This window comes from Carya illinoinensis, chromosome 13, assembly GCF_018687715.1.
Source record: "Carya illinoinensis cultivar Pawnee chromosome 13, C.illinoinensisPawnee_v1, whole genome shotgun sequence".
Classification (NCBI taxonomy): domain Eukaryota; kingdom Viridiplantae; phylum Streptophyta; class Magnoliopsida; order Fagales; family Juglandaceae; genus Carya; species Carya illinoinensis.
In genome coordinates this window covers 10179070-10190827 of record NC_056764.1, presented here as the reverse complement: position 1 = coordinate 10190827, position 11758 = coordinate 10179070, and the positions used below count along the sequence as shown (strand labels likewise).

Here is an 11758-nt window from a genome sequence, read left to right as displayed (position 1 = left end):
CAATCTCATCTAATTCAACATGGTATTGTCCATCGAAAAACTTGCCCCATACTTCTTAGTAGAATGGACTATCCAAGAGAAAGCTTAGGCATATTCTTGAGATTGGTTTCACCTCACTTGCACATTATGGCCTCTTTATTACATATTAGGTAGATGCCTTTTTGCCACAGTTTACATCAGCAATCGATTACCCACCCTATCCTTGATCATCTCTCCCTATATGAGAAACTATTTTAGCAAACAACCAATTATTCAAGCTTTCGAGTGTTTGGCTGCAAGTGTTCCCCTTGCTTCAACCATACACCTCAAATAAGTTTGAGTATAGGTCCAAAATCCGTGTTTTCTTGGGTTACGCTCATTCAAGTTATCGTTGTCTTGATCTCTCTACCAACAAGGTGTACCTCTCGAGGCGTGTCATTTTTTATGAAAGATCTTTTTTTGCAAAAGAGCATGCCACTTTGCACTTGCCCTCCAAGATTAGTGCCTTATCTGATAGTCCTTTCTTCATCACTGTAATTTACCTTCTACCTCTTTTGATGTCTCTTTCTCTACTTTTGATATTGCTTCAATTACTAGTCTAGCAATACCAACTCCAAAGTCATCCGCATCCACTTCAACTTTACCTCTACCTTAAACCTTGAACTTTCCTCCACCACAAATAGATGACTCAAACTCCTCTCAAACCTCAACTTCCATACCTGTAGCAGCTGATATTGATCCCACCTCTCATGTACCAACCTCACACCCAATGAGCACTATATTAAGTACTGATTCTCTAAATCCAAAGACCTTCCATGATTACAAATTTTATACCACATGGTATCCTTTCACAACGTTCCATACTACCTTGCATGAGATTACACTTGTTTCACCAAAGTCTTTGCTAATCCACAATGGAAAAATGGTATGTTAGATGAATATCCAACACTTACCTCCACTGCAACCTGTGCTTTGTGTCCACGACCTCTACATCATAATGTCATATGCAATAAGTGGGTTTACAAGATTAAATAAAGGCCAGATGGTTCAATTGACAGGTTCAAGGCATGCCTTGTTATGAATGGATTTGATAAAAAACATGGGATAGACTGCACAAACACTTTCAGCCCCATTATCAAAACCCTTACCATTTGAATCATTTTCTCCATTGTGGTCCATTTTCAGTGACCCATCCATCAACTCGATGTATCTAATGCCTTCCTTCATGGCAATCTTATGGAAAAGTGTATATGGAGCAGCCTCAGAATTTATAGATCCACTTCATCTAGATTACATTGGCTGCCTTAACAAGGCCATCTATGGCCTTAAGCAAGCTTCTTGAGCTTGGTTCTATTGCTTATCTTCAGCTCTACTATCTATTGGATTTAGGGCCTCCTTGGTGAATCATTTCTTCTCCTTTTACCTTCATTTAAGGAATACCAAGATTTTTTTGCTCATTTATGTTGATGAGGGACTCATCTCTTTATCATTACATCTCTTGTAACTCAATTACAATCATAATTCCTTGTCAAGCACTTAGGCCCTCTTGGTTATTTTCTCGACATCTAAGTAGTTCGTAGCTCAAATGATCTTCACCTTTGCTAAGCCAAATATATTTTGGACATACATCATCGCTCCAGGATGCTTGGAGTCAAACCAACTCCCTCCCCTTGCAGCTTAGGGCCTAAGCCTTCTAAACATGATGGTAAACCCCTACTTGATCCCACTGAGTATAGACAAGTCGTTGGTTCATTATAGTACTGCACATTAACATGTCCTGACATTACCTTTGTTGTCAACCAATTGTGTCAACTAAGTATAGACTAGGTGGCTAACATCTTCACCAAATGCTTGTCCTCTACTTGATTCTCAATCCTAAAATACAAGCTTCTAGCCTGTCCTCTCCCCCTCAGCTTGTGAAGGAATGCTAAAAGAAGATGATACACTAGCTATATCTAGCTCAACGGCTTGTGGAGGAATGTTAAAAGAAGATAATACACTAGCTATATCTAGCTCAACTCGTCACAGACCGTCAACTTAGAATCCCACCGATTGTGGCCAAAGTTTAGTAATTTAGCAAATGTATTATTTCCATTCATAGTGTAAAGAATCATATACAGATACTAAAATTGTAAGTATCATTTTTCAATTGTAATAAACTAATCTATATAAGTGTAATACAAGACTTGGTTTGGTGCCTTTAACAAACTATTTTCTCATTCTCTTCTAGGAATGATCATTGCCTTGAAGTTTTTGATTTTCATCTTATTTCTCAATATGTCTAATTATATTTATCATTATAAAGTCTTCATCTTCAACAATGGTATTACAATACAACTCGACACGACTTATGGCTCGTCTTCTCAAGATGTCTAATTAAATTGAAAACTTTATTACTAACAATATGACTATTATTGAATGGAAATGTTTTTTGTTTTTTATACTGACAAACATTACAAGAAAATTTTAAAGAAGTACTAATATCAAGAATGGGTTTTTGTAGTGTTTGTATCTTATTCGAAGAGGAATGTCTTAGCCTAAAATATCAAATATCGAATGAAGAGAGATTTACAACAGAAAAAACACTAGAATTCATAATTGGAGCTTGAAAATCATCTTGCAGTAGATATAGACAAGCCACTCGTTTAGCCACTCAAATCGTCTTCCAAGAGTGTATAGGTCCATATGAAGCAAAGTTGAGCAACAAACACAAGACAACAAGAAGAATTTTCAATGAGTCTTTTGACTGAAATGAGATTAAAAGAAATGATGAGACATATAGAATATTGTGAAGAACTAAGGAATTTGATATTTTCACAATACCAATATGTGTAATAGGAAAACATGTGCCATTTGGTAAATTTACAGAAGTATTGGCAAGGGAGGAAATTGAAGCTATGTGAGAAATAAAACTGATCATATGTCAATGACACCGCTATCAACTACCCAAGAATTATATTTACTAGAAACATAATTAGAGTAAAAAACAATAGGTAAAGTCATACCTGACAAGCTAAAAGAAGATGAATTGGAAGGTAAATTAGAATGACCCATAGCATTCATTTTTGTGGTTGAGATGATTGTGAAGAAAATTGAAGGAAAGCAAAAAGTTGACTGCATTGTTCTTTGGAGAAGGGAAATTGAGGAGTGGTACTTGAATTTATGGTTGCTTTATCAAGGCCAATGGAAGATAAAGAAACCTCATTTAAAGAAGATGTTTTGATTCTTGGATTCAAACGAAATCCAGGCACATAATCATGCAAGTTGTAGCACCTTTCAACTGTATCCAATGAGGCAACAATGGGTACATACAAGCTTAGAGCGTTGCTTAGGATAATGTGTGTTGTTTGATCTAGGAGAAACTATATTCTTGCTTAGTAAAGTAGCCGATTCATTCATCACAGAGGCTTCTACAACTTTTTGTTGTTTTTCTTCTTGCAAAGTGAGAGCAACACCCTATCAATGGATGACATTAGATCCATTAATAGGATCTACCCTCGAAGATGTGTGAATGAATCCTTTAACCCCATTAAAAATTGAACAATATATTCATTTTCATGTTGATTAATCAGTCTTTGAAGCCCTACAAGAACACCTCAGGTTATAAGAACAACTGGGAATTGATTTTACAATAGAAAATTCATCTCGCATAGTTTTCAATCTTGTGTAATAAGAAATCATAGAAGATTGATCTTGGGTTAAATAAGAAAGATCTTTTTTTTAGTTGAAACAGGCTAGAACCATTACCTTGAGTGAATTGGGTCTTCAAGTTTCTCTAAACTTCTCAGCGATTAGGGTATTGATAAGATTGGCAGCAATTTATTTGCTAAGAGAATTAAGAATCCATGAAAGGACCATACTATGAAACCACAAAATATACAAGGGATCAAATTGATCTATAGGCCAAGAGAAAGTTCCATCCACAACACCTGTTTTGTTTTTAGCATTGAGAGCTGTAAACATTGATGATTGGCTCCATGTGTAGTAATTCTCATCATTTAATGGCTGAAAAACTAAAATAGGACTAGGGCTTTCTCCATGATGATGAAGAAAATAGCTAGGGATTTGAGAAATCCTCTAGTAGAAAAGTAGGATTTGATGCGGAAGCCATACTAGAATTTGATGCTCTAATACCATATCAAATAATCAACCCAGTAGAAACCTTGTGTCTCGAATTACAAGGACGAAAGAAGTGCATAAACTTGTGCAAGAATAGAGAAAATAGAGTCTCTTGATTGAGAGAGAAAAGGGCTTGTTTTGTATTACTTGATGGCCAAAGTACATCTGTCGGGTCACTTATATACACAAAGTAATTCAAGAAAATATAACTAACTAAGCTAACTATATTTTGTATATTACATGTGTAGTACTTTATATGACAACCAGACTTATATAAGTTAATACATGATCATGTTGGCGTTAATGTAAGTTCTCCATTTTCTTAATGTTTTTTTATTTATTTATTTAGAGCAATTACACACTACAAGAAATTGCTCCATTTCCGGCGGGTACAATAGCTGGAAAAAACACCGGTTTTCGCCGGTATTGTTTATTACCCGCTATTTATAGTCGCCACGGAATAGCCGCTATTAAAGAGCCAAGTAAAACATTTTCCGGCTACTTTTATAATAGCCAGAAATACATATTATTTCCGACAATAATAATAGCCGCAAATAAATAAAATGTTGTCGCAATAACTTTTGCCAATATCCATCATAAATAGCCAAAAATACTTTCCGGCTATATTTTTTAGCTGGAAATACTTATTAGCGTCAAAATTTTTTAAGCTGCAAATAGATAGTGGCTAGTTTTTAGTCGCCCAATTATTTTCCGGCTATATATTTTTAGCCGGAAATTTATATTTGCAGCTACATTTATAGCCGGAAATAGTGCTGGATTGGTTCTGACAATTTTATTACCGGCTATATATTTTCGCCGGAAAAAAGTATTTGCAACTACTTTTGTAGCCGGAAATAGTGAAGCTTTGCTGTTATTTAATTTATTCCGGCGAAATATTGTAGCCGGAAATGTTTGGAAGCAGTCCCTGTTTAATTTGTACATTCATACGTTGTTTTTCCCTGAATACTTGCGTGTTAATAAACAAAGCAAGTTAATAAGTTAAAAAATACTATATATAGAGAAATTCATTTTTGCTTGAAACATCATTCATATAACCTCAAAGTACATATGTAAAGCTTAACCATTGCACTTCCATTGTTTTAAATTTTACATAAAACCATCCAACATATCACAATGTAACAAAAATTTACAAGTGAAAGTAATTCTATATGGGTTTAGCTAGCTGTTCCATCAATCTTTGACAGCTTATGAAATGTTTTTGCGCTATTTCTTGATATCTTGGTTCAATCCTGTGAGAAACAAGAACAAAAAATAATTAGCTAATTTATAGATCTTTCATCTATAAATTACGGCCTATTTTTTATTTTTCATTCTGAATTAACAGAAGTTTTAATTTACACCCTTAACTATCTAGCTATATTTTCAATTTAATTACCTCATTGATTAAGCCCCGATGATTGAGATTATTATATATGCATGTCAGATGACCATATTTTCTTTCTTATTAATCGAGAATGTGAGATAATATATAAAGATATATAAGTAGTTTAGCATTTAAATTGAAATGAAGGACAATCCAAAGAACAAGAAAAGAGGGAGAGAGCTCGATCAGAGCATGATAAATATTCCATAGCAATTAAATAATCGATCATATAAATTTATTAAGAAAGTGCGATCGATCATGGGAAGTTCTTTCTCACCAAATGCATGCTAAATTAAATCTCGCCATCCCAAAGCTCTGAAAGAGTCTTGTAAGGGCCTTCATCAGAGATGAATTCAATTCCAGGGAATCCTTTTCGTTGTGGAATATGGCTTATCTTCTGTAACTCCTCTGGGCTTAGTTTCCAGTCAAATATGTCTAGATTCTCTTTTATTCTCTCCTTGTTGAAGCTTTTGACAAGCACACTGACTCCTTGCTCATATACCCATCTTAATGAAATCTTCATATGACAATAAATTACCGTCATGCTAAGTATACATATTAGTATGAAATTTTGATCCATAGTACAGGCAATAAAAAAAGATCAAGCAGGAAAAACAAACTAAGACTATATATCAATAAGTACTTATTCCAAATTAAAATTTCAAAATTGAACTTAATTTGTTAAGCATGCAGCTTTAAGGAATACCAAGCCAAAGTTAATCTATGTTACTATGTATTTAAAACATGTTGTACATTAGTTAATTAATCAAATAATACGATCAGACTAAATAGAAATTTTTTTGTGATTAAAGTATTTATCTATATATAATATGATCAGACTAATTTGAGTTGTATTTGGTGGCTTTGCATAGAGTTGTATCATATGTAAGATTGATATATCTACCACCAAATTGCCAAAAAGATCAATGACTGTCAAGTTCAAAATTATGCCAATAATCATTTAATTACCTTTCAAATTGCACAATTATAACGAGTTCTGCCTAAAGTCAAAATTATATGCACTATTTTGAATTCATATAAATTAAAAAGATTGTCTTAGGTCATGTAGTTTGGATAGTGAGGTGAGATGAGATGATTTTAAATGAAAATTAAAAGTTAAATAAAATATTATATATTAAAATATTATTTTTCAAAATTATTATATTTTATATGAAAATTTTAAAAAATTATAACAATAAAATGAAATAATTTCTATATCCAAACGGAATCTTAATCGCTATAAGCATATAATTTTTTTTTTATCGATTCTGTACCACAAAATGCTATGAAACATATTTTCTTTAGAAAATAATTTAGAAAAATCAGCTTCATCCAACAAATTAATTAACTAGTGGACTTAAAAAGCTAGCCATGGGACTTGATGACCCGTAGGAATTGTCACGATATAATGTGTTGTCCAGATGGGTCCAAAGACGTTAATTGAAGCGTCAACATCCAGTGGCGCGTCTGGAGAATGCATATAATGCCATAAATTCGAGATGTGATACATCATGCATATGCAAACAGATCAGAATGAGACAGCTTGTGGCTATGGCTAGCCTATATATACATGATGCATGCATGCATGCCATGGCTTCTCAAGGGAGTCAAGTCGTTGCATATATGCTTACTAGTAATGATATCGATCGACGTGTGATCGATCGAGGCCCCTATCTATTAATTGGTTTTCCAAGTTGGATTTTTCAGTACGTCTTCGTGCATGAGACGACGACGTTGATTGAATTCTTGTGATATTTGATTGTCGAGCACTTAATAATTTTATGAGTGGCAAATAATTAAACTGAATAAAAAAAAATCCCCTCTTGTTTCTTTTTGTTTAGTACATCATTAATTTAGGATTGGTTTGGAAAGTGAAATGAGATGAAAATTTTATAAATAATAATAAGAGAGTTTGTAAATAGTAGTGAGATAATTTGAGTTGAGTATTTTTTATATTTTGAGAAATGAGAGAAAAAATAAAAAATATTATAAAGTTAAAATATTGTTAGAATATAATTTTATAATATTATTTTTATTTAGATATTTGAAAATTTTAATTTATTTTTTATTTTTTGTTTGAAAAAAATGTAATAATTTCTTTGAAAAAGTTGTAATAATTAGTTTAAAATTTTTATATTTAAATTATGTTTGAAAAGAAAATGAGATGATATAGTATGAGATAAGAATTTTGAAATCACATCTATTTCCAAACAAGACCTTAATTGTATTTAAGTTGGCTCGAGCTATTGCTTAACGAAGCCTGTTGAATCATTTCTCCCTTTGGGTCATGTCAATTGTCAACTATAGATAGCAATTAAGTATATATCCTTGATTAAGGAAGGTTTAAAGATGTTTGAAAATGTTTTTGGAAAAAATCTTGAGATGTATTTTTTATTGGGTTTTATATATGAAAGTAGAGAGGAAATTTTAATCTAAAAAAAGTCTTTTGAAATATATTTTGTATTGGGATTTATGAATTAAAATGGATAGGTGCTACATTTGGAAAGTTGTATGAATATAAGTTTTTTTAAGGGTAGTTAATTTTAATTTTGTAAAAACTATTTTTGCTTTGGTATATTTTATTTTCTATTGGAACTTAGGCAAACGATTGGATCATATTTTTCTAAAAAGAAATAAAACTTAATTGAAAGATTTTTTATATGAAGTTGAAATTTAAAAAATAAAAAACGATAACCAAGTGGGTAATGGTATGTACTCTTACACATCTTTTACTACCCATTACTACTCAGCTTTTTTTTTTTTTTTTTTTGAATTTCAATTAAAAATTTCAAAACATGATCTTATTGCATAAATAGGTTAATTTTTATAAAATTTAGTTAATTTTTTATTAAATTATATGATTACATTGTTTGATTGAATTTATTTTCTTCTAAATTATGCAAGAAAGTTATATAATAGAGATTTTTAGTCTAGATTAAAAGCGTTAAAAAAAATAACTGAGTAATAAAATTATAGTAAAGGAGCTCTAAAGATATTATTAGCATAACCTAGTATGGCTAAACGACTTTTCAAAATCCCAATTAGAAGGAACGAGATAATAAGGAAAAAGACGAATAAGATCTAGATTTAGAAGATAAGATGATAATATGTTTAGAAAAAAAAGATAAGATTACCTGAGCAACTGATTTTCCTCTAGCATAAGCAATCTCTTTCAGCACCTCACATTCCATTACCCAGTTTGTTCCCCAAAGTGTTCCTTTGGCTCCCAAGGGAGAGTAAGCCGTCACATGTATACCCTTGTCCTCGCAGAACTCTCTCAGGCTTTTCTGTTGCCAAAGCGGGTTCATCTCTACCTTACAAAATAAAGCATGCAGGAGACGGACATGTGATTTTACATTCTGCATCCCGCAAACTTGAAGATCCAACTTTACTATTAATAGAAAGAGCGGCTATACGGCCACACATGTGGTTATAAATTTATTTATTTTTAATTTTCTTTCAATGATTTTAAATATTTAAAAAAAAAAATCTACAATATTATTAAAAAATATTTTTTTTAATCATGAATAAAACCACTATCTAGATCCTTAGATTGTGGCTTCAACATTTCTGCAATAGAAAATGATTTTAATTTGATGGGAAAAAAAAACACAAAAAGAAAATAAAGAAAAATCACCAACTTGATTGACGGCTGGAGGGATCTTTGCTGTGGCAAGTAGGGTTTGAAGCTTCTTTATGGAGAAGTTGCTTACACCGATGGATTTAGCCAAATCAAGCTTTTGACAGTTTTCCATACCTTCCCATACAGATTTGAGATCTATAGGAAGGAGGTCCTCCTTTTTAACAGGCAGTTCTTTTTCTCCTGGCTTCAAGCTTACGGGCCAATGAATAAGATAAAGATCTATGTACTCCAAATTTAGATTGCTGCACAAAACATATTGATATAACAAACGACAAGATTAATATTCCTCATGATTAGATGAACAGAGAGATCAGGGGGCAAAAGAAGAAACAAATAAACAAGAGCTAGGATAGCTAGCTAGCTAGTTTTTGTCATATTGATAATACTCGAGTGTTTTCTGCAGTGCAGAGAGGACACAGTCGTAGTGTGCATCGCTGCACCAGAGCTTGGAAGTGATGAAGAGTTCGTCTCTGCCTCTGATTAAGCCAAGGCGCAGGGCCTCGTCAATGGCTTCCCGAAGATACTGCTCGGACTGGTAAAGAGCAGCCGTATCAAAGTGGCGGTATCCCAGTCTGATGGCATGAAGGAAGGTTTCTCTCATGGTTTCAGAGGAGGCCCCAAAAGGGTATTCGGCCGTGCCGAAGCCCAGAAGTGGAATGCTCTTGCAGCTCGAGGAGTCCAAAAGGAAGTCTGGAATGCTCCCAGCCATGATTTTTCTGCAAATCTTATCGTGTGATGTCCGTTCCGTTCCTTTAGGCCAACACGACTTTATAAGGAAAATGATTTACGTACAATATTTTTTGCAATATATTTTATTATAATATATTAAATAAAAATTATTTTTATAAAATATTTAATGAAAATAATATTATTTTATAAAAATTCTCTCATCTTTTGATGTTGTTGGGAAATATATTGTAAAAATTTATTGTTGGTATATATTGGCAGAAATTAGCCTAAAAAATCCATCAGGTGGCAGGGATTCTGTTTCTTCATTCTGATCACAGCACCGACACACAGGCCTAGTACTTTATATTTAAATATTTTTAGATATAATTATTAGTTATGCATACAGCCATGAAAAGCTCCTTTACAATATACACCCATGTTCATAAATTCACTCATGGAATTAAGCTAGCTGGCCTGCTATGGAAGCCATGCATAAAGAATCATATTGCTGCTAAGTGGAATCTCTCGAAGCCACCTATTGCATGTTGGTCTGATTCATGAGAGGCGTGTTCTAATCAAATTGGCGAGGATCTTGCCAAAACTTGGACGTACAGTACATGAGGATTCACATGTGATGAAATGTGCAATTTTACAACTCTTTCAGTGGTCTAGAAACTTTTCTCTTAAAGAAGAGTCTCCTATTACCCTAGTTTGAGTCGAGTTACCTATGGGCTTTATTAATTTGTGTTCCATCTTATAATTCAAAGATAACAGTTAATTATTAAAAAAAAAATGATAAAGACCCTTTTTGTACAATAAAATTAATTATATTCTCAAGTCGGTATAAAGCGTTTCTATGATGACATAATTTGATTTAAAAAATAAATTTTAAATTTTAAATCCTACAAATTAAGTAATGTAGATTCTTTTCTCCATACATCAGTTGTATACAATCTTTTCAAAACACCATTTTTTTTTTTAATACATTTGGGGAGGGGATCAAAGTTGAATCCAAAACCTCCAATTTGGAGACTTGGGTATTATGCTATATGACCATAGGCCTTAGCTTTGGCCAAAACACCATTTTAATGGAGGATATATATTTTCATAAAACTAAGCTATTAGAATATTATTATTTTACAAATTGTCCTTATAAAACAGAGTTAAACGAATTGTAAAAGATTTGCATCTATTTCAATACTAGTCTTCATTCTTTGCAGAAACTTTTAACCACTAATCTTCTAACCCTCACCCAAACTTTGGAAGAATGTACGTGCTAAATCACTTCATCTCCCCTCTTAATGGGTGAAAGTGACTCAGTCCTTCCTCCTTAGGTGGATATCTCTCTTTTTTTTTATAAAATTCAAGTTTAATTTATATGGTACTTCAAATGGTAACTTGAGCCTCGCTGGTTGTGGAGGGATAGATTATAGGACTCCACGATTATTCTTTTATCCATGATCTTATTCAATCTCTTAGGGTTATATATGGGACTAATATATTTACTAAGTCTCAAAGGCATGGTTTATTAATTCTATGCCATTAGTTAATAAGCTTGCATTGTCTAGAAATTGAAACTGATTTAGTACTATAGATTGCCTTGAAGATACCGTGACTTGTGGGATGAAGTTTTCATTCTCTTTTCACACACGAATCGTGACATTAGGCGTGCGTGTATAGGGAAGGAAATCAAATGGTTATTAATGAATTTGCTAATCTTGGCGCTTTCTGACTTACTCGTGCTGCCTTTTCTTCCATTGATCAAATTACTTTCCTCTAAATTTTGTTGGTCACTTTTATTTTGGACAGATTTGGGATACCATGCATGCTTCTGACACTAATTTTTTTTTTTTTTTTCATTAACCTTTCATATAGCACACTAGATCTTATTGTTGTATTGATTGTTGTTAGCACTTAATTAGCATTGTTATCTTAGATTTTAGTTTCTTTTAAAGCTAGCTAAT

The 11758-nt window shown here is 32.7% G+C and overlaps 1 protein-coding gene across 3 annotated transcripts; it reads right to left on the bottom strand.

Annotated features, from left to right (window-relative positions):
• Positions 1 to 5089: 5089 nt before the first annotated feature.
• LOC122290876 (non-functional NADPH-dependent codeinone reductase 2-like) lies at positions 5090 to 9884 on the bottom strand. 3 transcript variants are annotated; one of them, XM_043098550.1, is made up of 5 exons: positions 9512 to 9880; positions 9124 to 9367; positions 8617 to 8796; positions 5760 to 5999; positions 5090 to 5348 (listed from the first exon to the last, which is right to left on the bottom strand). In XM_043098550.1, the coding sequence occupies exons 1-4, from the start codon at positions 9832 to 9834 to the stop codon at positions 5775 to 5777; spliced, it is 972 nt and encodes a 323-aa protein (XP_042954484.1). In that variant the 5' UTR covers positions 9835 to 9880; the 3' UTR covers positions 5090 to 5348; positions 5760 to 5774. The 3 variants fall into 3 exon arrangements, with proteins under 3 accessions (XP_042954484.1, XP_042954485.1, XP_042954482.1); XM_043098551.1 differs by lacking the exon at positions 5090 to 5348 and having other exon boundaries at positions 5589 to 5999; positions 8617 to 8792; positions 9120 to 9367; positions 9512 to 9884; XM_043098548.1 differs by lacking the exon at positions 5090 to 5348 and having other exon boundaries at positions 5589 to 5999.
• Positions 9885 to 11758: the final 1874 nt, after the last annotated feature.

Excerpts from the sequence above, each read along its gene's own strand:
- LOC122290876 (XM_043098551.1), bottom strand. The coding sequence starts at position 9,834 with ATGGCTGGGAGCATTCCAGACTTCCTTTTGGACTCCTCGAGCTGCAAG. Across the intron at positions 8,793-9,119 it reads TCCAGCCGTCAATCAAGTTG|AGATGAACCCGCTTTGGCAA; the intron begins GTGATTTTTCTT and ends TTTGTAAGGTAG. Across the intron at positions 6,000-8,616 it reads GAGGAAAATCAGTTGCTCAG|ATTTCATTAAGATGGGTATA; the intron begins GTAATCTTATCT and ends TGTCATATGAAG.